This window comes from Stegostoma tigrinum, chromosome 37 (genome assembly GCF_030684315.1).
Source record: "Stegostoma tigrinum isolate sSteTig4 chromosome 37, sSteTig4.hap1, whole genome shotgun sequence".
Taxonomy (NCBI): Eukaryota; Metazoa; Chordata; class Chondrichthyes; order Orectolobiformes; family Stegostomatidae; genus Stegostoma; species Stegostoma tigrinum.
In genome coordinates this window covers 5,147,501-5,175,058 of record NC_081390.1, presented here as the reverse complement: position 1 = coordinate 5,175,058, position 27,558 = coordinate 5,147,501, and the positions used below count along the sequence as shown (strand labels likewise).

The following is a 27,558-nucleotide window of genomic DNA, read 5'->3' as shown; positions in this document are numbered from 1 at the left end:
GTATCCTTTACGAGCTACTCTCTCCACTTGCACCTTCAATGAACTATGGATGTATACAGGGGTACCCCTCTGCCCTTGCACACCCTAATGAATTTTGCCCCTTTGCTACTGTTCCATGTTCTTCCTACCAAAATGCATGACCTCACTTCCCTGCATAGAACTTCATTTGCCACCAATCTTTCCACACTGCCAACTTTCTGATATCATTTTGGAGTGCTACACTGTCACCTTATGTTTAGCATGCTTACAAGTCTTGTGTTGTCTATGCACTTTGACATCATCCCCTGAGCCCTAAGATCTAGATTACTAATGTGTATTGGAAAGATTGGGGCTCCAATACACCCTGCCCCTGGGGAGCTGCACTGCAAACCTGCCTTCAGGCCATTGTTCTGTTTCCTATTACTCAGCATTTTTTTTGTTCACGCTGCTGCACCTTTTATCCTGTGAGCTAAACTTTTCTTTTAGGCTTGCTGCGTTGCACTGTTGAAAGTCCACGTGCCCCACATCAACAGTGCAATCCTCCTCAATGTTTTCTGGCCCCTCTTCAAAAAAAAAAGCTTCATGTTAGTTGAACACAATTTTCCCTTTTTAAAAATTCATACTGTCTATTTGTAATCGACCTGCCCTTTCTCTTGAAATGGTTGGGCAAGCGTAGGACAGTTAAGAATCAACTACATTGCTTTGGAGTGGCCTGTAAACCAGACAAGAGTAGGTTGGCAGAACTCCTTCGATAAAGATGTTAGTGAACCAGATTAGTTTTCGTGATAATTGTTCATTGTCATGGTCAACGTTACTGAGACTACCTTTTTACAATCCAGATTTTATTAATTGAATGTGAATTCCACCAGTTGGCACTGTGGGATTTAAACCCCCTGACGCTCGGGATTGACCTGATCCTCTAGATTGCTCATGCATTGACATTGCACCGCCATGTTCCCCAGGGATTCTGCCCCCAAAATGACACTTCATCAAGGATGTTAGATTCTCAACTCAGTTAATGCCTGAGATGATAAATTAGGCTTTTCAAAAGTACAACATTGATCTGCCAGGCTACATTCTGAACAAGCGTACTCTTTCTGCATTTTGACACATTATCTTAAAGTGTAACATTAAACAAGCCACACGTGTGCAAACTGTATCCAGAATTTCAGGAGATATTGACCTATGAATAGGCTGAATTAACCCTTTGTTTGCAAGTATTAAGCATGTAAAAAGCTGTTCTCTATCCTGCCTATTAAGTTCATTTGCCTTTAGCTCCATTTCAGAAACTGGATTTTCTGACCTGAAGCATGGGCATAAAGTGTTGTGAATGCACAAACGTTTTAGTATTTAGAGGTGCATGATGTCACTTTCGCAGTCCTCCATTACCCTTAGTTTTAATCCCCTCATTTTGATTTATGTGCTTGAGGTCTGTTGTGGTGAGAAAGTGTAACCTTAAATTTTGAGTGCATTAAATGATTCTTTTCACACTTTTTTTCATCTGTCTGCTGCTGGAAAGACCAGCATTTGTTGCCTGCCTGTAGTTGCCTGTTAACTGGCTTGCTAGGCCATTTCAGAGGCAGTTAAGGGTCATTCATATGACTGTAGCTTTAAATTCACGCTTAGGCCAGACCAGCTAAAGATGGCAGATGTTTTTCCCTAAATGGATATTAGTAAGCATAATTTTTTTTTACAACATTTAATTCAATTAATTAATCTGGACCTAAGGTTGTTTTAGTAATGGTGATCATGAAATCAAAGTCTACCATCTTCCATTGTAGGATTTAAACTCATTTTACCTGGGTTTGTCAATTAGTAGTCCAATGGCCTTCCTGCTAAGCCATCGTCTGTGTCTCAACCCATTATCATTGCAAGTTTCTGTATGTTTTCTGTGTGTTGTAATCTCTCTTGCCTTTTCTGTCTAGTCAGAAGAAATCCCAGAAAGTGTCCCTTTTGTTTGAAGATGATGATGAAGGTGATTTGTTTGCATCTAAGCCAGCAGCTAACAAACCTGCTCCTTCTCAGGTATTTAGGTTGAAGTATTTTATGCTATTGGTAACAAAGCCATCTTTGCATTTCTATTTGCTAACAGCTCTTAAAGCAAAAAAAACTCACGTTTCTTCTTATAAAGTTGAAAGGTACAGACTATCAGAAAATGACCCTAGTTTTGAGAGAGCTCATCTCCATATAGTTCTTGTAAGCCTGTACTTGGCTCCCAGATGAGTGGGGTGACAAATCAACTTAATGCCAGAAAAGCATTGTCAAGTGCTCACTTGTGAACGTTAGAGAAGAGCAGGAATGGAACCTGTGCTGCCTTCATGCCACAATCTCTGCATGCTATAAGAGTGACTACATTTTTAAAAATACTTAATTGACCTGAAAAGGCTTTGGGACATCATGTGGTTGCACATAGTTGCACAGATATACAAGTTTTTTTTCCCTTGTCTGAGTAGTCTGCAGTATTGAGTGTTCAGATTTATAAAGAAGAAACCAGCCTTTGAGCAGATGGCATCTTCAACAGAATATAAATGTTTCAAGGAGCTTTACTAGGATGCTTTCAAAGACAATCTGTCATGCATGGAGATTTTGGAATAGGTTGCTGTAAGCTTTGGGTTTTAAGGTGTGATACAAAGGAGCAGAGGTTTTGGGAGGTATTCTAGAGACAGCTAATGATGCAGGGACAGAAACTAAAGCACAAGAGGTGAGAATTGAAAAAGTGCAGAGATTTTTTGAGTATTGTAAAGCTGGGACAGGTTAGAAATGTGGAGGGATGTGAACAAAGCAATGTCTGTTTTAAACAAATTGGGAATCGTAGGTCAGTGGGTATGATTGAGACTTGATACAATTTAGGACACTGGATGGGGAAAGGATTCCTTCTGCATACTTGTCTGGACAGTGGTTTCCATGTGGAGCTTGACTTAGCTAGTTCACTAGTGTACAAATTAGGAGCAGAAGTATATTATTCGGCCTGTCAAGCTTGTCTCAACATTGATTATTTTAATTTCTGTTTTTACAGAAGCCTTCTCCTCCCCCGGGTTCATCTCTCTTTAGCGAAGTTGAGGGCAGTCACTCTGTTGCAGAGTTTGATGGGAAGAGACAAGTGGAACAGGGAGCTGGTGTTAAACCAGTGTCATTGGGAGCGGCACACCTATTGGCTGGGATCGATGTTCTTGAACAACAAAGTGATACAAAAGTGGTAGGTCAAAGACATCAAAGAATTCATCCTTTCCTGTAAATTGCTTTATTGATGTGGGTACGGCCAGTATTTATTGTACAACTGTCAATTGCCTATTATAAACCCTAGCATTTCAGCCATCTGTCAGTTAGGAACACTTCCACCTCAGTCACACAATTTTGAGTCCACTTTGGGATTTCAGCATCAAAACAAAGCTTATGTTCCAGTGCTGTGATCGGAGTGCAGTGTAGTCTGCTGAACTGGCTTTTGGATCAGATAGACAGGGCTTTGGTTTACTATCTTGTGGCAGCCTCATGAGGAAGAGCATCACAGGTATCCCCTGAGCTGTGGCCTGTCAACGTCACAAAAATAAAGAATAATCTGATTGTTATCATGTTGCTGTTCATGGGGTCTAGAGCCTATGTTGGTCTCCTGTTTTGTGTTCCAACATTGACTAGTCTTCTAGAGTGCTTAATTGATACCAAAGTGCTGTGGGATACCTGATATTCACAGAGGCACTATAAAAATGAAGTCAGACTGGAGAAGAATAGTGGGTTTCCTTCCCTGTAGTACATTAATGAACAAGTTTCATTTTTACTGACTACTCAATGGTTACCTGGGCAACTGTTGTGACAGATGCCTTTCTGCAGAGGCGGGTGTGATTGCAAGTGGCCTAGTTGAACTGTGTGTGTGGTAACTTGGTATCATTTGAGTGGAAAGGCACATGGGTTTTATTCAATGTAAGTGTGGAGCTGGAGGAACACAACATGCCAGGCAGCATCAGAGGATTAGGAAAGTTGATGTTCTGGCTTGGGATCCTTCTTCAGAAATGGCTATTTCCAATCAAAAAGTTTTAATTTATTAGAATCTGCAGACCTGAAACTGCTCGTGTCCATAGAATCATGTTGCTTGCATTGGGCTGTGACTGAATTCTCATCATTCTTTATCATGAATGGTTGATTTAGGGGCTAGGAATAGTCAGATGCAGGAAGGAAAGAGGCACTGACTGTCTTGCACACTGTTAGAGAGCTAAGCAGGCTATATTATTAGGGTATATTGCATAGACTTTGTGCAGGCTTTTTAATACAGCTACATGTGCTAAATCCAGCACCCTTAGAGCAAGACCCTGCTGGATTTTGGGTATTAAGGGCGAGGCAATGGCTTAGCGGTGTTATCGCTAGACTGTTAATCCAGTGACCTGGATAACATTCTGGGGACCTGGGCTCAAACCCTGCTGTGGCAGATGGTGGAATTTGAATTCACTAAAATATCTGGAATTAAGAATCTAGTAATGATCACGAATCCATTGTTGATTGTCAGGAAAAACCTCACTGGTTCACTAATGTCCTTTAGGGAAGGAAGCTGACATCCTTATTTGGTCTGGCCTACATATGACTCCAGACCCACAGAAATGTGGCTGACTCTGAATGGACGATAAAAGCTGCCTAGTCAGTGACATCCTTATCCCATTAATGAATAAAAACCATCTCCAGGTTCTGGTCAGAAGCCCTTCAGGCACTGTAGTTTGGGTCAAGCCAGTTGGTTAGGTTCATGGAGCATGGGCTAGAATGATGCAAAGCAGGACAGAATTATCCACCTTGTAAATTATTTTTAAAAATATCACCTCAGTTTGGCATATTACTGAATTAGCCACGTAAATACTGTGACTACAAGAGCAGATTGAAGGCTTGGAATCCTGCAGTGACTAGCCTCCCACTTAGCTGGCAAACAGATGTTTGCAAGTCACAAAGCAAAAGTCAGGAGTGTGATGGTATACTGTCCCCTTGCCAGGAAGAGTACAGTTCCAAAAATATTCTAGTTTGACACAATCCAGGACAAAGCAGCCTGCTTGATTAGCACCACGTCCTCAAGCATCCATTCCCCAATGTTCATTAGCAACAATTTGCGCCATCTAAAAGATGCACTGCAGCAATTCGCAAAAGTTCTTTTGACAATACCTTCCAAACCCATGAACACTGAAATCTGGAAGGAGAAGGGTGGCAGATACATGGGAACAACACCAGCAAGTTCCCCTCCAAGCCACTCAACATCCTGACTTGGAAACATAACGCCATTCCTTCAGTGTCGTTGGGTCGAAATCATGAAACTCTGACAAGTGGGTAAACCTGCAATGTTATTACAGACCGCGGTCGTTCAAGAAGACCTTGAGCCACCATCTTAAAGGTAACTGGGGATGGTACTCACATATCCCATGAATGATTTTAACTTTCCAGGCAATTTTTTTTTGTGTGTTCAGATTTGAACACTGTCAGTGTTCAGGTAATCTAATTTTGAGGTCCTGTAGCTTAGAAGATTTAACGGGTGGTACAATTAGGAGTAATCCAATTAAGTCAATAGTGTAGGTGGAGAATAACTCATTTTCTCTGGATGAGATCAGGACAAGGAGGTAGAAGCTTTAAATTGGAACAATTTCAATGAGTGAATTCATGAAGCATATCTTCAAGCAAAGGGAGAAATGAAAATCTGGATCATTCTTAAGAGAAGCTGTAGAGAGGGGAGTAACTTTTTTTCCCAGTCTGAAGTTGATTTTTGAGACAAGTAATAAGGGTAATAGAACCAAAGTGGCTACATGAAGTTAAATACAGATTAGCTGTGATCTAATTAAATGATAAAACAGGCTCCAAAGACTCACCAATCAACTTTTCTTAAGTTCAATGGCTGTTAAATTTAAATTTTTGTAATTTATTCAATTGTTTGGAATTTTTTGTAAATGAGCATGTTGAATTTTAAGGATCTTGCCATCAACAAAAGTTGATGTGTAATATTCACATTATGTCTTTGTCCTCATGTTTTCAGCTGGACTCTGATACTGTTGTTTCCCAGGAGTGTGATGATCCAGCCAGACAGAGTGTTGCTGGTTTGCTGGGTGAATTGCATAGCAATCTAAACTCTGTTGTGAGCCTGTTTGATGGAGAGGAAGATGACGACAATCTGGAGGACGTGCTCAACCAGTGTAGCCCCATTAAAAATGAAAAGGTAAACAGCAGAGTGGAAGTTTTCTTGTGACCAGACGCTTGACAATCAGTCACTTGAATTATTTTCTTCTCCTTCAGCTTACTGAGGCTAGTGTTAGCACCAGAGTGTTCCAGGATGAGGAGTTGCTATTCAGTCAACAACAACAGAAGGACAATGACCCTGATGTCGACCTCTTTGCTGACACTCTAAAGCCAGAGGTTAGTTTCAAAGTCTCATTCAGTGGGATATCTTGGTGGTGCATCACTTAGGACAGGGGCATTGGCCATGAAACAGCTGAATGAGCCAGGAATTAAGTCCACTGAGCTCACAGTGAACAACCTTGCAACATGTGGGAATCGAATGTGGTGGGAGTTGTGTACACTTGACACTCCTGTCACTGCCACCGCACCCGGCAGCATAAATATCAGCTGAGCATCTCTGTGCTTCACATTGTGTGAGAATTAGTGTGTGGGAGCTCCACTGAGATGTTTCCCCCTTGTGAGAAAGACTGAAACTAAAGGACACAATTTAAAAATAAAAGGACTCCTTTTAAGACAGATGGGATTTTATTTCTCTGGGCATCATGAGGCTTTGGGTCACTGCTCCAAAGAGAAGTGGATGTGGGGTCTCAGAATATTTCAAAGCAAATGCTGATAGGTTCTCAACTAATAAGGGAGTTGGTCGTTTTGGGAATAGGCAGAAAAGTGCAATTGAGGCCTCCAATCAGATCTGCCTTGATCTTATTGAATAGTGGAGTAGGCTTGGAGAAGGCTCACTGTGCTCCTTGTTTGTATGTTTATTATTGCACCCTCTAAGCACAATTCACTTATTTGCCTATTTGAGCACGCGTCTTTGAAAACGTTCCAGAGTTAACCTGAAACTCTGACTTAAAATCATGCAAATGAAAGCTCTATTGATGCCTCTTGACCCTGAAATTCTGTTGCAGGTTAAAAAGCTGGAGAAAAAGCCTCCTGTTAGCCCTCCACCCACAGCACAGGCAGGGCGCCCAGACCTTCCAAGCTGTGATCTTCTCGACGAAACCGACAACCTGTTCAGCACCTCAAAGGTAACAAAAAGCATAGCTGCTGGAAATCTCTGATTGTACACTGGCGGTAGTAGGCCAAGTGGGTAAAAATCTGTAATGGGGCAAAAGGACAAGTGGCTTAGATGGAAACTTAATATTCTTTTCAGTTGTACCCTAACCAGCTACTCACTTTAATCAGTTTTTTGAAGTCTGGTGCTTTGCTATGATGTTAGTACAAAATGGGTAAGCATTATCTAACTTGTGCAGTAGGAATAAAATAAGTTAAATAGCCCTGGGGTTAACCTTTGCTGATGGCAATGTGTCACCTGTTAATGCACAGCACAGTCCCATCCAGGTTCCAGTCTGGTCAGGCTGATGGGAAGAAAGCCAGTCTGGGTTTGGATGACTGAGTAACTTTGGGTTATTTCAGTAATGGGTGGAAAGTTTAAAACTATGTATCCTGTCGGTTGACTTCACTTAAACAACAGTGTTAATGGCTGCATGCTTAAATAATTTCTGTAAATCACAAACGTTATTACTAACACTTTAACATTTTAATTTCTGTACTAAGCCACGGTCTGAAAAAACACCTTCAGCCAAAGGAGATATTTTTGAAGACAGTGTAGATGAGGATCTCTTCAGGACTGTTCCGAAGAAACCATCTGTGCCACAAACGGTAATTCTTGACGTTTTCAAATGTACGTAAGGAGGATTTGGCTATAATGTGTTCGAGTCCACCCTTACTTGCATAAATGGACTACTGCCTGCTCTAATAAACCAAACTGTAACTGTACCCTGTACCTCGGAGATAGCAGGTAGTGTAGGCTATGGAAGGTGATTGAACTGTGCTATTTCATTGGGAGAATGTCCTTTTGAGACAATCATGCAAATTTCGAGAGACTGCTAGCCCAGCGATTGATCTGTTGGCCTCAGCCAGCCATGTGGAAGCGTCCAGCGACAGTAAAGGGCACCTGTAATGACTCCCTTTTTTTCCCCTTCGTTTGAAAGAAGCCAAAGTTTAGGGGAACAGGGATGTTTTCGGGTGCCTCCACCAAAACCAGTGAGCATCCTAAGGAAGCGTGTGACGAATTTCTGAAAAAACAGAGACCAGGGGAGAAGGAAGTAAGGAAGAATTACATTTCTTTAAGTTTGAGCCTAGATAGTGTATCACTTCTGTTTCAATGCGAAGTAACATAAATGTTTTGCATTAGCCACTATTCTTGGTGTTGTAGATTTTATGCAGGCACCCATGCACATTTTAAAAGTAATGTGAGAGAAATAGGAACTCTGAACAGGAGTAGACGATTCGGCTCTTTGAGCCTGCTACACCATTCGGTTTGATCCTTTGCCACAAAGCCATATTCCTGCTTTCCCATTGTACCCTTTGCCTTTAATATTAAAAATATCAGTTTCTTAGTCTAATGTATTCAGCTACCTGGCTTCCATGGCCTTCCAAGGTAGAGAATTCCACAGGTTAATCACCGTCTGAGTGAAGAAATGTTGTCTTGTCTCGGGCAGTGCTTTTGTTGAAATCTGCACTCTTAAATAATCTCGGCCTTTTGTAGGGGCAAGACTGTATTCACAAAGATATTCATATGTAACTATTTAGTGCATTACAGTAGTATTGAACATTTTAATTACTTTACATTTATGACTAGTGTTTAATGTTCACTGCTGAAACTGACTGATCTTTCCTGCTTCTGCCCCATCCCTCCTCAGCGACTCACCAACACAGGTCCCATTAAAACAAAGGGGCCTTCCTCTCGGATTGGAAAACTCCAAGTAACTGTTTTGTAATTTTATTTCTCTCTCAATTAATGAAATTCTTCTTCTTCACTTTTCTCACACCTCCTGCTGTTTGCTGTTACGCAACTTCGGAAATTTGCCCTTTGCATGGTGTCCTGTGTTGATGCTGAGCAACATCAAACAGGATGCTCCTCTTGATGCCTTCCATCTGCTGTCACTGTTTGTATCAGCAGCTCACAACTGTCAAGTCGAGGAAAGTTGTGTGTAATGGCTTGCTCAAGGAAGAGAATGATTTGAAATGTCTTCTATGAATTAATCATACTGGTCCACCAACTTCTAGAAAACAAATTGTATTTATTTCACCCTGATCCCAGGATTTTTTAATAAAAGTGCTTCACAGCCTCTAGTTGCTTTTGAACTTCAGTCATTGGTGTAATATAGAAAAAGCAGCAGCCAAATGCCCAGAGCAACCTCCCATTAACAGCAGTGTGAAACTGACCAGAAACTCTGCATCTGAGTGATAAATATTGACCACTGCACCAGTGAGAACTCCATTGTCTTCAGAATAGTGCCATGTGATCTTTCACACCCACCCTCTGTTTAATGTCTTATTGGTCAGCAACCACACTGTGTGGCAGTGCCGTGATCCCTAAGCCCTGAATTGGAAGTCATGTGATTTTTGCACATGCACCGTGGAGTGGGACTCAAATCCAAAATATTAAGATTCCGAGGTACCCTCTGAACAGTGGCTGATGCCCTATGACTGTGCATATTGGAAATTGTGGGATTTTAAAAAAAATTTTATGACCCTTCCCAAATAATTGGGATGTTTTATGTTTGCTCCGATACCTTGCTAAGGATGGTGTTTGGGTGTTCCAGCCAAAACTGATCTCATTCTCACCCAGGCACTTTGCACACACTTTCTGATAGTGGAGGGCACGTGTTGATTTACTGTGACCTCTTTCTTAGTGCAGAGGCACTAAAACTAATTGCAGCACCTGAACTGGCAATGAAACAAAACCCATCAGGACTCAGGGCAGGAGACTCCGAATGTGTTTTAGATTTGGTGCCCTGACCGACTGGAGAGAATGGTGCAGAATCTGGTTAGATATCATCAACTCTGTGATACTGTGATTTTCTTGGCTCTTGAGCAGCCATTGTTTAGCATTGATTATGAGAGGAAACAGGATATCGGTGAAATGCAGAGTCCACAAATAGCAGAGATATGTTGTACATAGTCAGCGGATCTGTGACTTGACAGTTTGAGTATTAATGTGCTTCATTTCTGCAGCCTACATTTTTACGATTGTTAATGTTTCATCATCTTATAAGGAGCAGCAAACTCTGAATTTTGTAAAATCCTTCCTGGCTCAACATAACTGCATGCTTCAGTGTCAGGAGAGCTGTCTTTAAAAGCAGTTTCTTTGAGAAACAGTTGTTGAATATTAAACAACTGTCAAATCTTCTTTGCCTAAAAACTAACATCACTTCAAACAACTTCTAGCTATACAGCTGTAACAGTATGCACAAAGCTCTTATTTTCGCTTACTTGCCTTTCTATTTTGACTCTCCTGTCATTTCAAGGTCACTAATGTCCTCTAATTTTTCTCTCTTCTAGGCAAACCTGGCAATTAACCCAGCCAGCCTCCTTCCTGGAGCTTTACCTAAGGTCGCTGTTGTTCCATCAGCAACTCCATCTTCTCCACCGGATTCCTCTTTGAGAGAAACCACACCATCAGCATCAGGACCGGTTGCAGGCGAGAGCATCACTGCAAGTTTTGATCAACCAATACAAGTGGATGTTTTGCCCAGTGTTAATAAAGTAAGATGTAGCAAAAGATGAGCATTTTAGCAAAACTTTGATTTTTGCATTGTAATTTTTAAATTGCCTCCCAATTTAATAGTGAACTTAAATTGTAACTTGATTAAGTGTTGAAGCAGGAACCAAGACGTTGTTTTAAATATAATAGTGATCAAAGATTTGTTCAATTGTGTTTGGCAGCTTTCTGAAATTAGCTTGAATACTTGAAACACTTTAAGATAACACTGGACAATGCCTTATTATAACCTTGTTTCACTGCAAATTTTAATTTTCTAAATGAAAGGGGTTAGTAAACAAAAACCGTACAGCAGCTAACATTGGTTCTTTAACAATTCAATTAGTTTGGTAATTAAACCTAAAACAAGGTCATATTTGGTTTGCTGTCTTTAGAACACTTCAGTTCCAGGCAACAGACCTTAGGAAGGATATATTGCCATGGAGACCAGGAATTCTGCTGTCCTTAACTGGTTTGGCCTCCACATAACTCGAAATCCCCGGCAATGCTGTTGACTCTCAACTGTCCTGCTGGAAATGGCTTGAGCGAGCAACTCAGTTTAAGGGGCATTAAGGGATGGGCATTAAGTGCTGACTCAAGTGGTTGTGCCCATGTCCCATGAATGAATAAAAGTACAGCACAAATTTACCAGAATTATACCTGAGCTAAAAGGGTTGAATTATGAGGACAGGTTGCATAGACTAAGCATTTATTCCTTCAAATAGAGAATTGCATTTCTCATGACCACAGGACCTCTGAAATTGCTTTACAGACAATTAAGCACTTTGAAGTTCAGACACAGTTGTAATGGCAGTCAATTTTTGCACAGTAAGTTCCCGAAACAGCAATCTGATGATGAGCAACTAAAGCTTTTGTAATGGTTTGGGTGGGTGAGTTGGACAGGATACTGGTTAATCCAGCAGATCTTCAGCACAGTAATCATGTGACCTATAAGAGCACTGACAGGGTCTCGGTATAATGTTTCAATCACAGTCATCACCTCTAACAGTGACAGCAACTGCTCACTTGCACATGACTGTCACCCTAGATGTGGATTCCTGATCTGTTTGAAGGGCTGAAGCTGGTTTAAGATCAGTAGAATGCAGAGAGCTGTGGGAGGTGGAATTGTGTGGATTGAGAGAATGATGGCACATGGAGCCTGCCGAAAAGTTCAGGGCTGTGACAGCTATCTGGCAGCACTGTTTTTCTTTAGCAACGTTTACCTAAGGATATGTCATTTACTTATAGAGCCGTGCAAGAGTCGGGCAGAAACGTCGACCTCCAACTAGGGTGGCACGGAGACTGGCAGCTCAGCAGTTTGACAAGAGAGAAGATTTGGATCAGAGAACTGAAGTTGATGGCGTTCTTTCAGAAGCAAGTGGTATTGCAGACATTTCACCGGTAGTCACCGTTCAAAAACCACATTTGGACAAGACACCGACCTCACTGCAGCCTGGTAATGACGCCAGCCCTTCCTCTGCCAACTCCACAAAACTGCCAGTATGCTCCTCAAGAGATCTTTTTGATTCAAATGATCTGTTCAAACCAAAGGTGACACAGGAGCCAACTCCAGCAGTCAGGCCACTGGAGGACCTGTTACCCACAGAGGACCCTGTTCAATCAATCTTCGCACCCAGCGAGGATGACCTTTTTCAATCCAGTAAAAGGACTGTGAAGAAACCCAAACCAGTGGCATTTCTTCAAGAGGATGAAGATGATCTTTTTGGTACACCAAAATTGGGGAAAACTATGCTCTCGGGAGCACAGAAGAATTCAAAAACGCTAGATATCTTTGAGGTAATCTTTTTCCTGATTTTGAAAAATGTGCATAGTGAAATCTTATGTTCAGCATTATATGATGTTAGATGTGCCAGATGGTGCTCTCTTCATGTTATCTTTTATTACCAGTTTTCTTTCATTTTTCCTGAAAAGTGGTAAATCAAGTTGCCCACGAAGTCCTAAAGAACTGGCTCTTGGCTGAAATAAAGCAGGTGTCAATTTTTTTTGGTTTAGAATTCTGGATGACATGTTGCCAGTTCTTCTGCAGGAGCTGAGCTGAACCCTTGATCTTTTCCACAACTTGACGTCCAAATGTGGAGTGTTGAACAAGTGGCTGTGGCTAAACTTAATTGATCATGTACCTGTAACTAGGCTAGGTATCCTAGTGATGGACTGGGATCCATAATAGTTGTGGAGGAGACTCCTTGTAATGTCTTTTAGGATTGAAGGAGTTTGAATATTAAAATCCTGAGTTTCACCAGACAACTGGTTGAGAGGGGGTGTGTGTGTGTCTCCCCTGTAGAGAGCTGCCCTGTGCGTCAGAATGTGTCTGAATGCTTTCCATATTTTGCACGGCATAAGGGTACTGATTCCAGGTAATGTTGCCTACATTTTTGACAAAGTCTTTCAAATAATTGTCTACTAAAATGATCATTTACAGGATGATTTGTTTTCCACGGAGTCTGTGACTTTGACCAAGAAAAGTAATGAGGGGAGTGCAAATATCGATCTCTTCAGTGATCACGTAGACATATTCGCTGACTTAAAAGTTGCCCCAAAGGAGAAGAAGAGCCGGAAGAAAGTAGAAACAAAGTCTATATTTGATGATGACATGGGTATGTAAATCCAAAATTGAAAATGGTGAATTCTCACTCCATCTTTCCTCTTTCTTTTAAACCCTGATCCCTCTGATCAAAGTTTTGGCTACTTGTCCTAATATCTCCTTGTGTGTTTAGGTGTTATTTTTTGGTTAAGAATGCTTCTGAGAAATACGTTAGGATGCCATATAGATGCTATATGGTACGACATGACAGCGCCACCTCAGGCACAGTGAACCACTAAATCTGTGTCAGAGCCATCCAATTAATCCTGGTCCCTGGTTCTTTTCTCCTATTGTACCTTCAAGTCCAATTCTCTTAATGTTAATACTGAATCCACTTCCATTATACTTAAGGTGCAATGTATTCCAGATTATCATAACTCAGTGTGAAGGATGCTTCCTCGATGTTGCCCCTAGTTCTTTTATCAATTACCTTGAATCTGCTTTCCTTGGTTACTAACCTTTCTGCCACAGGGAACAGTTTGTCCTGATGTATTCTCAAAATCATTCTAGGTTTTAGGTGCCCCGTAAATCTCCCCTTAGCCATCTCTACTCTGAGAACTCCAAATGCTCCAAATAACTGAATTTCTTCATCACTGGCTCCTGTCTAGTAAATCTCTTCTCTTCTGTACCATCTCCAAGATCTTAAGATGTTTCTTAAAGTATAGTGCCCAGGACTCAACACTGTACTCCAACTGAGCCCTAATCTTAAGTCTTTGCTTTTGAAATCTATTCCTCTATTCATCAAGTTAATTCCATTAGTATTCTCTGATTATTCTATGACATTTTAAGGACATGTACTTCTTTTACAGCCCGCACCCTTAAAACTGTCCAACTTATCCTACATTACCTTATCTTAGCCTTGGTAACAAAATATGTATCACTTCATATTTCTTTATTTTAAATTTCGTCTGCCATATTTTACCAGTCTGTTTCCTCCTTGAAGTCTGTTATTATCCTCTTTGTTGAGATTTTGAGTTTAATGTCTGCCAACTTGGAAACTTTTTCTCTAATACCGAAGTCTCAGCCTTTGGGCAATAGTCCTAATATTGAAACCTAGAGAGCACCAGGAATCCCCTCCCTGTTGGCATTGTCCCACAACCTACAGCATATGGACTGAAGCAATTCAAGAAGGAACTCACCATCACCTTCACAAGGACAAAAAGGGACAGGGAATAAATATACGCCAGCCAGCAACATCCACATCCAGAAATGAATAAAACAAAAACCACTACAGACTTCCCTCCTGTCTGCAAAACAATGGTTCACCACTCTAGAAACATTAAAGTTTTGCAGCTCAGCCCGTTGTGCTTATTCTGGCTCTTTGAAGAGCTTTTCTAACTGGTCGTTTCCTCATTGTTTAAAAGAGTTTGCTCTTGAATACTCATTTTCATAGATCCTGCTCCCATCAGAGTTACTGAGAGTACATCATATTCCAACAACTCTATCAATAAAAAATACTGACCAGTGGAAATAGGTTTATTGAATTTATCTTATTAGGACTTCTTGTAATTTAAAAGATCTAGGAGATTGGCTTCTACCCTTTAAGTAAAATGACCACCACTTTGTCCTTAATTGATAACTAATGTCTCTCGTCTTTACTGGGGCTGGGTAGAAAATGTGACATTTAAAAACGAAGCATTTTTTAAAAAAAAAGTTACCTTCATGAATCTCTTCAGCTTCTTGATATCCTGCCTAAAGTAACACAAGGTGTAGAGCTGGATGAAAACAGGCCAAGCAGCATCAGAGGAGCATTTCTGAAGAAGGGTCTGGGCCCGAAACATCAGCCTTCCTGCTGTGTTCATCCAGCTCTACACCTTGTTATCTCGGATTCTCCAGCATCTGCAGTTACTACTATCTCTAAAGTAACACAAATCCCTGTGCATGTCTGCCCCGAGTGCAGCATCTGGCAGTTGGGAAAAGATTGCACTCGACCTTTTTCTTTATTCCTTCATGGGAGGGCCAGCATTTACTGCCGATTTGTAATTGTACATGAATTGAGGGGCTTGTTTTCAGAGAGATGTTCAGAAGTACCCACATTGTCATATATAGACCAGACTGGGTAATGTCAGCAGGATTTCCTTTTATTGCTATTTTTAAACTAGCTTTCAATTCCAGATTCATTAACTGAATGTAAATTCCAGCAGCTGCTGTGGGTGGATTTAAATCCATGCCCCCAAAAGGGCATCCCTTGAGGATTATTAGCCCATTGACACTACCACAATGCCATTGTATACAACAGCGATCCATTTGTCCTGAGTTTAACTTTTTCCCTGAGCAAAGTTGTTTCCTTTAAAAGAAAAAGGAAATGTTAACAACGATGAAAGCTCCATGATGCCCATCATACTCCACTTCCTGTAGTGAGTAAAAATGCAAGAACAAATAATATCCTGCTGAATGCCACCTTAAGGTGTCAGTAGCATTATCTTGCATTTTCATGTGGAAACTGCATCTTTTAGGCATAGTAAAAGATCATTGGGTCCATAGCCCCTTTTGATAGTGCTCTGCTCACTTACTGTCAGCTTTAATCCCCTCTTTCTTTGGCCTTTTGAATCCACTGAGTGGATTTGAATCTACACTGGGAGAAGGCAATGGCCTAATGGTATTATCACTAGACCGTTAATCCAGCAACTCAGCTAATGTTATGGGGACCTGAGTTCAAATCCTGCCATAGCAGATGGTATTTTCATTCAATAAAGAATCTGGAATTAAGGCTTTAATGATGACCATGAATCCATTGTCAGTTTTCAGGAAAAATCTATCTGGTTCACTAATCTCCTTGGCAAAGGAAACTGATCATTCCCTGGTCTCTGTAATGTGTTTTTTTTATTTCTAGCGGACTATTTTAAATGACTTGCTGATCATTTGAACCCGAGCTAGTTAGTGTGAAGTGAGAGTGTTCCTTCCCCCTTGGTGTATGCTTGTATGAATAAATCAAATGTTTCATCTAATTTTAAGAAGCCTTGTTAAGGGATTGCCTTGTGTTCAGGATGTTATTCTAGTTTTCTTTTGTGACGCTGTCTTTGAAAGTCAAGCATGGGACGTATGTTACAGATCACTGTTTAACATTGATTCATTGGCTGTGCCTCGCAGACAAGAATGACTCCTTTTTTTTCCCCCCTTATTCGGTGTGAGTCCATAGGTGGCTGCACAGACTGATGTGGTTACCACAGGCTCTGGTACACTTGGGACAGGAGGTAGTCATGGGAGGGGAATGGCTGGAGCATTGGTGGGGCAACACAGTTCTTCTGCTGTTTTTGTCTGGCTTTCGCTTTTTCCTGACAGCAAGCCTTGAGGTGCCTTCCCAGATGCTGCTCTTCCACTTTGGACAGTCCTGAGACACTGATTCCCAGGTGTCTGTGCGAATGCTGCACGTTACCAGTGAAGCCATTGCCAACCTGGTCTGTTTAACATTGTATCACAGTTGGCCAACAGGTGTTGTACTGTTTGAGTGCTCTTTCATTTCTCCTGCATTCGTAGCTTTGCTCCTCATTAGTAAAGAGCAATTAACTGATTTTTCTGTTGGATGTTTGTTTGAATTGCTAATATTTTTCCTATTTCAGATGACATTTTCGCTTCTGCCACGCCCTCATCCAATAGCAAGAATCAATCCAAATCCAAGAGCAGTTCGAAGCAGGCTGCAGTTCCTGTCAGTATACCAGATAGCAAAACTGTGGACATTTTTGATGACCCGCTGAATGCTTTTGGACCATGAGATTTGGTGGTGAACATCATTCATAAAATTATGAGAAGGAGAAAGAGAATTTTAATTTTACTATTTGGCACGGAAAGTATTGAGTTGCACTAAATGGAGAAATAATTTGCCAGAATGACACTGTGTTGACACCATTGACAAGCTTGTTTTTTTAATTCATAGGCAATACTCACTGCTGATGTGGACTTTGGTGCTAGTCTTGGTGAACAATGATGGCTACCTTTAATTTGAAGATTTGATAGTGTGCTTACGGTAGTTCTGAATTCTTCACATTAATTTGCCTTGTGCACTTGGACCTGTCATGAGCATTTTTCTCTGTCTCCACTGTATAATGGTTCCTAAGTCGTTAAATCGTGGTATCCTTTAACCAAGCTCTAACCATTCTCAATTTTTATAATAGTGCATTTTTTTCTTGAATCCATTTGACCATGGAAAGTTTTTTAATTTGAGCTTTAAACACTTCATCTCATAGAGCTAGGCATTGGACTTGTTACATTTCAAATGATCTTTGCTGAATTATTTTTAATTCACCTGTATAGTTTTGAGCTATCAGATTTAAGATTGACTTTGTGAACTGTGTTCCATTTTTCTAGAATGGAAATGTCAATTAAGTGTAAGATAATGTAAATACTTCTAAAGTGAAAGATATGTTTCATTTAATACATTTTGTTGCAAGCTTACAAAGGCTAATGGATAACAAATGTTATAAAATTGACAAAGATCATTGTGTTGAGTACAGTAAATTGCTGTTTTCTGTTTACTTCACGCTGATGTCTTCAGTTATTTGTTCTGTTTTGAATTAAAATTGCTGGAAAATAAATTGCACAGTGAACGAAGCTTTGTAATAAATACATTGTTGTTCATCATATTGGAATTGTTTGTTAAACCTGTGAAATATGTTCCTTGAGTCCTGTAGTTTGTTTTTGCATATTAGCAGAGAAATAAATAGCTCCCTCTGCAGGTATAGCTTTCATTGTATATCTTAGCGTTTAGTTTGAGAGTGAGAAATCTGGTTTAGAAACAATTGTGCTAAACTTAAACAAGGGTAGAGTAGAGTTACTGTAGTGGACTGGAAGAGATATTTAACAGAAAAGACAATTGAGGAACAATGGCAGATGTTTAAGAAGCTAGAGATCCCATTGGGAAGAAGGATTCTAGGACTGGGAGAAACCAACCAAGGAAGTTGAGGATAGTGTGTGGCAAAACTGAGTGGTAAACCAGAATATTGGAAAAAATTTAAAATTACCTTAGCCAAAAAAGTGTACTGAGGCCAAAAAAGTAATAGTAAAACACAGTGAGTACTTTGGCCTTTTTTTCCAAAAAATTAAATCTAAAGTGAACACATATCCCTTCAAGTGAGATTGGGGAAATAATAGGGAACCAGGAAATGGTTGAATACTTTGCATCATTGCTCACAGCTGAGAATAATTACTGGTGTCCCAAAAATATTAGATAATAAAGATATGTGGTGGGCTGGGGAGATAATTGACAGAACTATTGCTAGAGGAAAAGTACTTGGAACTAATGGGACCAAAGCCCGATTTAAGTCTAAGATTTTTTGTTGTCTCCATGTTCCAGGTTAAAAATCCTGTTATGTGCAGATCTGTGATTTAAAAACAAAACGCTGTTTGCTACAATGTTCCAGTGAAGCCCAACACGAGCTGGAGGAACAACCTCATTTTCTGCTTCAGGACCCTACAGCCCTCCGGGTTCAATAATTTTAGGGCCTGAACTCTCCCGTGTCCTAGCCCCCCACCCCACACACCAGGCCTTGTTACCACATAGGTGGGTGTGCAACGGCAGACTGTTATTAGTCACTAACAGTCCCCATTAACAACTATTCACCCTCCCAGCCTGATCGTTAGCAACTCCTTTGTCTGTCCAGCTGTCTCTGGGCTCTATCCTATTGTCTACTCCCTACCCACCCACCTCCCTATTTTCTGCATACAACTGACGTTTTCCCAGCCACCATCAGTTCTGAGGAAGGGTCACCAGCCCCGAAACGTTAACTGTTTTGTCCTCCAGGATGCTGCCAGACCTGCTGAGCTGTTCCAGCAATTTTGTTTTTGTTCCTGATTTACAATATCTGCAGTTCTTCTGGTTTTTATTTTAAAAATGGTAGAATTGGAGTATTGCTGAATGATATTTCGTTGGCGCTCCCTGCTCTTTTAATCTGTTGCAACTGATAAAGGCAAGTGTCTTAACCATCCTATAAGAAGGATCTGTGGACAAGCTCCCCAAGATCCCTCTTTGTCTGAGCTTCATGGTATCTGGCTATTCATTAAATACACTTTGCAAGAAGTAACAAGGGAGTATCATTTCACATTTATCAGAGTTAAATTCCATCTGACCAATCCGCTTATATCCTCCAGTAACCACTTTTCTCCTCGCAGTCAACACCTGGCCAATCTTTGTGTCATCTGCAAACTTGTTTTTTGTGGGGAACAACAACTAAGAGGAGCAGCACTGATCCCTGTGGCACACTACTACACACCAGGCTCCAGTCACCCAAACCACCACCTACCACCATACCCTGTCTGCTGTCATTAAGCCAGTTTTGGATCCTTCTTGTCAAGTTACCCTGGACCCCATGAGCTTTTACGTTCTTTATCATTTTCCAATTTGGGATATTGTCAAAAGATCTTACCCTCATCCAACACTTGATCACTGCCTCAGAACATTCCACCAGAACTATTAGGTGTAGCTCCCCCAACAAAGCTACCATGATTACCCTTGATCAAACAGAGATTATCCCCTTTTTGAAATGGAGATTAATTTTCCCTTTCGCTATTTTCTTCAGTTTCCTACCAGTGATGTGAGACACACTGGTCTGGAGTTCCAAGCTGTAACACTTCCAATATGGTCATGGAGTAGGACTCCTGAGCTGGAGCTTGTTCGCTCCATTTCTTTCTCTCTTTTTGCTTTTTTTTGCTTTCTCTTTTTGTCTCTCCAGGCCAGTACGGACTGCTGGCCTCAAGGTGAAGCCTGGCAGGGTCTGAGTTGGAAGGACTGTCTTTCTGAATTCTGATTTTCCATTTTTCTAACTTATTGCTGGACATTTTCTTTTTTTTCCTATTTATTTACCCTGAAGAATTTGAACTTGAGAATCTTGTACCTAGGTACCTTGGTATCTCAGATGATATAAACTTTTCACTGTCACATGAACTCATAAGTACAAAGTTAATTCTTGAAGTTCTCTGGTGTATCTCTACCACACTCCTTGTAAAGTGGAACCACATTAGCTGTCCTCCATTCCTCTGGCACCATACCTGTTGCCAGAGATGACTTAAGACTTTGGATCAGGGCTCCTGTGGTTTCCTCCCTCATCTCCCACAATAGGCTGGGAAGCAACTCATCCAGACCTGGGCATTCGTCCACTTTCAGATTCATTTCTTGAAATGCTGCAGGCCATAACAAGCGCATCATTAACATTGCAAAACTGCTGAATGCTGATAACCACTAGACTTGACATTCTGAGGTGAGGCAAGTGAGCATTTAGTGTGCAACTGCAGTGACCTCATAAAAATCATGGGAAGATTGTGGATAAAATATGGCATTAGCAAAGCTCATGCCTGCCTCCTTGACCTGACACAATCTCTCCATCTTCTCTCCCACTATCTTCTCCTCTCACCTCATTGACCAATCACCATCCCACCTGCCTTCCTCAGCCCCACCCAACCTCTTTATTTATTTCCCAGCTCCCTTCCCTCTTCACCTATTTCTGAATGTCAGCTTTCCTGCACCTCTGATGCTGCCTGGCCTGCTGTGTTCCTCCAACTCCACACTGTTATCTCTGCTAAAGTGGAGTGTTGGCTTAGCAGCCCAGCACAGCCATGATCATACTGAATAGTGGAATGCCTCCATTGGCTTAATGGTCCACATTTGCTCCTATTTCTTACGTGTGACCCCACACCGCAGCAAGGAGTAACTCTTCATGAATCACAGCATAGCACATCCTTGTGATTCGATGACCATGAGTGTCGTCTTCATAACAGAAACCCAACAAACAACCTGAGTGTCCTTGACCATCACTTATTGCTTAACCAACTCTATTCAAACCAATTAAGTAGCCCTAAATTTTGGCGACAAACAGCTAATTTGTACTTATATCAATGGTGCCCATTATTTAGACATTGAGGGAACAAACAGGAGTGAATGAGGACCATTGGGCATGGGTCATGGGGGAGAGAGGGCCATCAGGTGCCAAAATATTGTGCATCGCTGAGGGGTAGAGGGAAATGAGGCCCTTTGAGTGCAGTGTTTTGAGACATGGCACTGATGCTGATGTCGCCGTATTTTCTGGGAAAGAGTGAGGCCTGTTAGGCTTCATATTGTATATCAGAGGTAGTGGGGGAGTGATGCCCTTTGGTTGCCTTGGTTCTGTGTCTGGGGGAGAGGAAGGTTCCTTGTTCCTATGCATGGTGGAGGAAGGGGAAGTAAGACCTATTGGCCTCCATTTTCCTATACATTGGAAGAAACATGAGGCCCATTGTGCTCCGTGTTCCTGTGGACGAGGTTGAGGGTGTTGGGGTAAGATCCTTCGGGCTCCACATTCTTGCGTATTGACTGGAAATTAAATATTCAAGAGTATGTAACTGTTCAAAAGGACAGGCATGAAGGGAAGTGTGTAGTATTATTAGGATAAGACAGAACAAGTACAATAGCAATGAAGGATTTAGGATTGGGTAATGTAGCATCTGTATGGGTGAAGGTAAGAAATAACAAGGGAAAGATGATACTGGTGGGATGAGTCTATGGGTTTATGGACCTGTAACAGTAGCTCAGTAGGAGAAAGAATAAATCATGAGATAATGAGGGCATGTAAAAAGTGAAGTACATTAATCATGGGTGACTTTAATCCTCATAGAGATTAGTAAATCAAATCAGCAAAGACAGCCACAAGGAAGCATTCATATATACAAGACAGTTTCTGGGACAATATATTGTGTACCCAACCAGGGATCAGCTAAACTGGATCTGGTAATAGAGCATAGAACAGTACAGCACAGAACAGGCCCTTCAGCCCACAATGTTGTGCCGACCATTGATCCTCATGGATGCACCCTCAAATTTCTGTGACCATATGCATGTCCAGCAGTCTCTTAAATGACCCCAATGACCTTGCTTCCACAACTGCTGCTGGCAACGCATTCCATGCTCTCACAACTCTCTGCGTAAAGAACCTGCCTCTGACATCCCCTCTATACTTTCCACCAACCAGCTTAAAACTATGACCCCTCGTGCTAGCCATTTCTGCCCTGGGAAATAGTCTCTGGCTATCGACTCTATCTATGCCTCTCATTATCTTGTATACCTCAATTAGGTCCCCTCTCCTCCTCCTTTTCTCCAATGAAAAGAGACCGAGCTCAGTCAACCTCTCTTCATAAGATAAGCCCTCCAGTCCAGGCAGCATCCTGGTAAACCTCCTCTGAACCCTCTCCAAAGCATCCACATCTTTCCTATAATAGGGCGCCCAGAACTGGACGCAGTAATGTATAATGAGGCGAGTTTCATAAATGATCTCAGGATAAAGGGTCTCTTATGGAACAATGACCGTGACACGGTAGAATTTAGCATTCAGTTTAAGAGTGAGAAACCAGTTCTGGAGGTCACCAGACCCGAAACATAAACTATCTTTTTCTTCACAGATGCTGCCAGACCTGCTGAGCTTTTCCAGCAACTTCTGTTTTTGTTCCCTTTTTTCCATGTCCCATGTACTGAGTCAGTGGGTCACATTGAGGTCCATGTCCCATGTGCTGGGTCATTGAGCCCCATTGAGCTGCCTATTGCCATGCGCTGGGTCATTGAGCCCCATTGAGCTGCCTATTGCCATGCGCTGGGTCATTGAGCCCCATTGAGCTGCCTATTGCCATGCGCTGGGTCATTGAGCCCCAGTGTGTTGCCTATTGCCATGCGTTAGGTCATTGAGCCTCATTGAACTGCCTATTGCCATGCGCTGGGTCATTGAGCCTCATTGAGCTGCCTATTGCCATGCGCTGGGTCATTGAGCTGCCTATTGCCATGCGCTGGGTCATTGAGCTGCCTATTGCCATGCGCTGGGTCATTGAGCCCCATTGAGCTGCCTATTGCCGTGCGCTGGGTCATTGAGCCTCATTGAACTGCCTATTGCCATGCGCTGGGTCATTGAGCCTCATTGAGCTGCCTATTGCCATGCGCTGGGTCATTGTGTCCCATTGAGCTGCCTATTGCCATGCGCTGGGTCATTGAGCCTCATTGAACTGCCTATTGCCATGCGCTGGGTCATTGAGCCTCATTGAGCTGCCTATTGCCATGCGCTGGGTCATTGAGCCTCATTGAGCTGCCTATTGCCATGTGCTGGGTCATTGAGCCGCCTATTGCCATGCGCTGGGTCATTGAGCTGCCTATTGCCATGCGCTGGGTCACTGAGCCCCATTGAGCTGCCTATTGCCATGCGCTGGGTCACTGAGCCCCATTGAGCTGCCTATTGCCATGCGCTGGGTCATTGAGCTGCCTATTGCCGTGCGCTGGGTCATTGAGCCCCATTGAGCTGCCTATTGCCATGCGCTGGGTCATTGAGCCCCATTGAGCTGCCTATTGCCATGCGCTGGGTCATTGAGCCCCATTGAGCTGCCTATTGCCGTGCGCTGGGTCATTGAGCCCCATTGAGCTGCCTATTGCCGTGCGCTGGGTCATTGAGCTGCCTATTGCCGTGCGCTGGGTCATTGAGCCCCATTGAGCTGCCTATTGCCATGCGCTGGGTCACTGAGCCCCATTGAGCTGCCTATTGCCATGCGCTGGGTCACTGAGCCCCATTGAGCTGCCTATTGCCATGCGCTGGGTCATTGAGCTGCCTATTGCCGTGCGCTGGGTCATTGAGCCCCATTGAGCTGCCTATTGCCATGCGCTGGGTCATTGAGCCCCATTGAGCTGCCTATTGCCATGCGCTGGGTCATTGAGCCCCATTGAGCTGCCTATTGCCATGCGCTGGATCATTGAGCCCCATTGAGCTGCCTATTGCCATGCGCTGGGTCATTGAGCTGCCTATTGCCGTGCGCTGGGTCATTGAGCCCCATTGAGCTGCCTATTGCCATGCGCTGGGTCATTGAGCCCCATTGAGCTGCCTATTGCCATGCGCTGGGTCATTGAGCCCCATTGAGCTGCCTATTGCCACGCGCTGGGTCATTGAGCCCCATTGAGCTGCCTATTGCCATGCGCTGGGTCATTGAGCTGCCTATTGCCATGCGCTGGGTCATTGAGCCCCATTGAGCTGCCTATTGCCATGCGCTGGGTCATTGAGCCCCATTGAGCTGCCTATTGCCATGCGCTTGGTGGCAGCGGTAACTGGTGTTTGTCTGAGTTTGGGCGGGGATGGGGGGGGGGGGGGGACCGTCATCACGTGCTCATTGTTGTTGGAGATACTCGTCGTCATCCGGGTCCTCGGGCGCGGCGCGCGTCTCTAGGCTCCACCAGCTTTGCTCCGTCCCGCCTCCCACTGTCCGCCATTGGTTCAGCTCAGTACTGACGTTACGATCGGAATAGCACGTCCCCCTCCAGCTTCCTCCAATTGGCCATTGCCGTGTTCAGTCATCGGACGTCACAACGTTTGTCACCGCCCCTCTGCCGGGTGCAGGTTTGGTTGAGGCGGCAGCAGGCGGGCGACGCGCTTTTGGTCCGCGGGAGGAGGCCGGAGGATGTGAGGGAGCGGCGGGCCGTGGAGCCCGGTGAGTACCACAACCAGCTCCGCTCCCTTCCAGGTGCCGGGCTGGTGTACTCCCATCAGTGACCGCAGGGGCGGGGGTAGTGTTTGTACACACTGATCCCCTGGGGGTGGGGATGGTGTGTGTGTGTGAGACCCACTGATCCCCTGGGGGTGGGGATGGTGTGTGTGTGTAAGACACACTGATCCCCTGGGGGTGGGGATGGTGTGTGTGTGAGACACACTGATCCCCTGGGGGTGGGGATGGTGTGTGTGTGTGAGGGAGACACACTGATCCCCTGGGGGTGGGAATGGTGTGTGTGTGTGAGGGAGACACACTGATCCCCTGGGGGTGGGAATGGTGTGTGTGTGTGTGTGTGTGTGTGAGACACACTGATCCCCTGGGGGTGGGGATGGTGTGTGTGTGTGTGTGTGTGTGTGAGACACACTGATCCCCTGGGGGTGGGGATGGTGTGTGTGTGTGTGTGTGTGTGTGTGTGAGACACACTGATCCCCTGGGGGTGGGGATGGTGTGTGTGTGTGTGTGTGTGAGAGACACACTGATCCCCTGGGGGTGGGGATGGTGTGTGTGTGTGTGTGTGTGAGACACACTGATCCCCTGGGGGTGGGGATGGTGTGTGTGTGTGTGTGTGTGAGACACACTGATCCCCTGGGGGTGGGGATGGTGTGTGTGTGAGACACACTGATCCCCTGGGGGTGGGGATGGTGTGTGTGTGAGACACACTGATCCCCTGGGGGTGGGGATGGTGTGTGTGTGAGACACACTGATCCCCTGGGGGTGGGGATGGTGTGTGTGTGAGACACACTGATCCCCTGGGGGTGGGGATGGTGTGTGTGAGACACACTGATCCCCTGGGGGTGGGGATGGTGTGTGTGTGTGAGACACACTGATCGCCTGGGGGTGGGGATGGTGTGTGTGAGACACACTGATTGCCTGGGGGTGGGGATGGTGTGTGTGAGACACACTGATCGCCTGGGGGTGGGGATGGTGTGTGTGTGTGAGAGAGAGACACACTGATCCCCTGGGGGTGGGGATGGTGTGTGTGTGTGTGAGAGAGAGACATACTGATCCCCTGGGGGTGGGGATGGTGTGTGTGTGTGAGAGAGAGACACACACTGATCCCCTGGGGGTGGGGATGGTGTGTGTGTGTGAGAGAGAGACACACACTGATCCCCTGGGGGTGGGGATGGTGTGTGTGAGAGAGAGACACACTGATCACCTGGGGGTGGGGATGGTTGTGTGTGAGAGAGAGACACACTGATCACCTGGGGGTGGGGATGGTTGTGTGTGAGAGAGAGACACACTGATCCCCTGGGGGTGGGGATGGTGTGTGTGAGACACACTGATCCCCTGGGGGTGGGGATGGTGTGTGTGAGACGCTCTGATCGCCTGGGGGTGGGGATGGTGTGTGTCAGACACACTGATCCCCTGGGGGTGGGGGTGGTGTGTGTGAGACACACAGATCCCCTGGGGGTGGGGATGGTGTGTGTGTGTGAGAGAGAGACACACTGATCCCCTGGGGGTGGGGATGGTGTGTGAGAGACACACTGATCCCCTGGGGGTGGGGATGGTGTGTGTGAGACACACTGATACCCTGGGGGTGGGGATGGTGTGTGTGTGAGAGAGAGACACACTGATCCCCTGGGGGTGGGGATGGTGTGTGTGTGAGAGAGAGACACACTGATCCCCTGGGGGTGGGGATGGTGTGTGTGTGAGAGAGAGACACACTGATCCCCTGGGGGTGGGGATGGTGTGTGTGTGTGTGTGAGAGAGAGACACACTGATCCCCTGGGGGTGGGGATGGTGTGTGTGAGAGAGAGACACACTGATCCCCTGGGGGTGGGGATGGTGTGTGTGAGAGAGAGACACACTGATCCCCTGGGGGTGGGGATGGTGTGTGTGAGAGAGAGACACACTGATCCCCTGGGGGTGGGGATGGTGTGTGTGAGACACACTGATCCCCTGGGGGTGGGGATGGTGTGTGTGAGACACACTGATCCCCTGGGGGTGGGGATGGTGTGTGTGAGACACACAGATCCCCTAGGGGTGGGGATGGTCTGTGAGAGACACACTGATCCCCTGGGGGTGGGGATGGTGTGTGTGAGACACACTGATCCCCTGGGGGTGGGGATGGTGTGTGTGAGACACTGATCGCCTGGGGGTGGGGATGGTGTGTGTGAGACACACTGATCGCCTGGGGGTGGGGATGGTGTGTGTGAGACACACTGATTGCCTGGGGGTGGGGATGGTGTGTGTGAGACACACTGATCGCCTGGGGGTGGGGATGGTGTGTGTGAGACACACTGATCGCCTGGGGGTGGGGATGGTGTGTGTGTGTGAGAGAGAGACACACTGATCCCCTGGGGGTGGGGATGGTGTGTGTGTGTGAGAGAGAGACACACTGATCCCCTGGGGGTGGGGATGGTGTGTGTGTGTGTGTGAGAGAGAGACAGACTGATCCCCTGGGGGTGGGGATGGTGTGTGTGTGTGAGAGAGAGACACACACTGATCCCCTGGGGGTGGGGGTGGTCTGTGTGTGTGAGAGAGAGACACACACTGATCCCCTGGGGGTGGGGATGGTGTGTGTGAGAGAGAGACACACACTGATCCCCTGGGGGTGGGGATGGTGTGTGTGAGAGAGAGACACACTGATCCCCTGGGGGTGGGGATGGTTGTGTGTGAGAGAGAGACGCTCTGATCGCCTGGGGGTGGGGATGGTGTGTGTGAGACACACTGATCCCCTGGGGGTGGGGATGGTGTGTGTGAGACACTGATCGCCTGGGGGTGGGGATGGTGTGTGTGAGACACACAGATCCCCTGGGGGTGG

General features: G+C 44.5%; 2 protein-coding genes across 8 annotated transcripts in view; both read left to right on the top strand.

The window, feature by feature from the left end:
* The window catches only part of washc2c (WASH complex subunit 2C), a 61,600-nt gene extending 43,703 nt beyond the window's left edge, over positions 1-17,897 (top strand). For 3 of the 7 annotated variants that reach the window (XM_048563473.1, XM_048563474.1, XM_048563471.1), the window contains 12 exons: positions 1,905-2,004; positions 2,996-3,175; positions 5,972-6,151; positions 6,229-6,348; positions 7,077-7,196; positions 7,726-7,830; positions 8,163-8,276; positions 8,874-8,936; positions 10,519-10,722; positions 11,966-12,514; positions 13,158-13,332; positions 16,880-17,897. In XM_048563473.1, coding sequence (XP_048419430.1) covers positions 1,905-2,004; positions 2,996-3,175; positions 5,972-6,151; positions 6,229-6,348; positions 7,077-7,196; positions 7,726-7,830; positions 8,163-8,276; positions 8,874-8,936; positions 10,519-10,722; positions 11,966-12,514; positions 13,158-13,332; positions 16,880-17,031 — 2,062 coding nt within the window. In that variant the 3' untranslated portion in view covers positions 17,032-17,897. The remainder of the gene's footprint in view (positions 1-1,904; positions 2,005-2,995; positions 3,176-5,971; positions 6,152-6,228; positions 6,349-7,076; positions 7,197-7,725; positions 7,831-8,162; positions 8,277-8,873; positions 8,937-10,518; positions 10,723-11,965; positions 12,515-13,157; positions 13,333-16,879) is intronic. The other 4 variants (XM_048563472.1, XM_048563475.1, XM_059640238.1 and 1 more) reach the window with 4 other exon arrangements.
* A 6,720-nt stretch (positions 17,898-24,617) lies between these two features.
* zfand4 (zinc finger, AN1-type domain 4) overlaps positions 24,618-27,558 on the top strand; it is an 81,411-nt gene continuing 78,470 nt past the window's right edge. The window contains exon 1 of the mRNA XM_048563738.2: positions 24,618-24,734. The gene's annotated coding sequence lies outside the window, so the exon portion shown is untranslated. The remainder of the gene's footprint in view (positions 24,735-27,558) is intronic.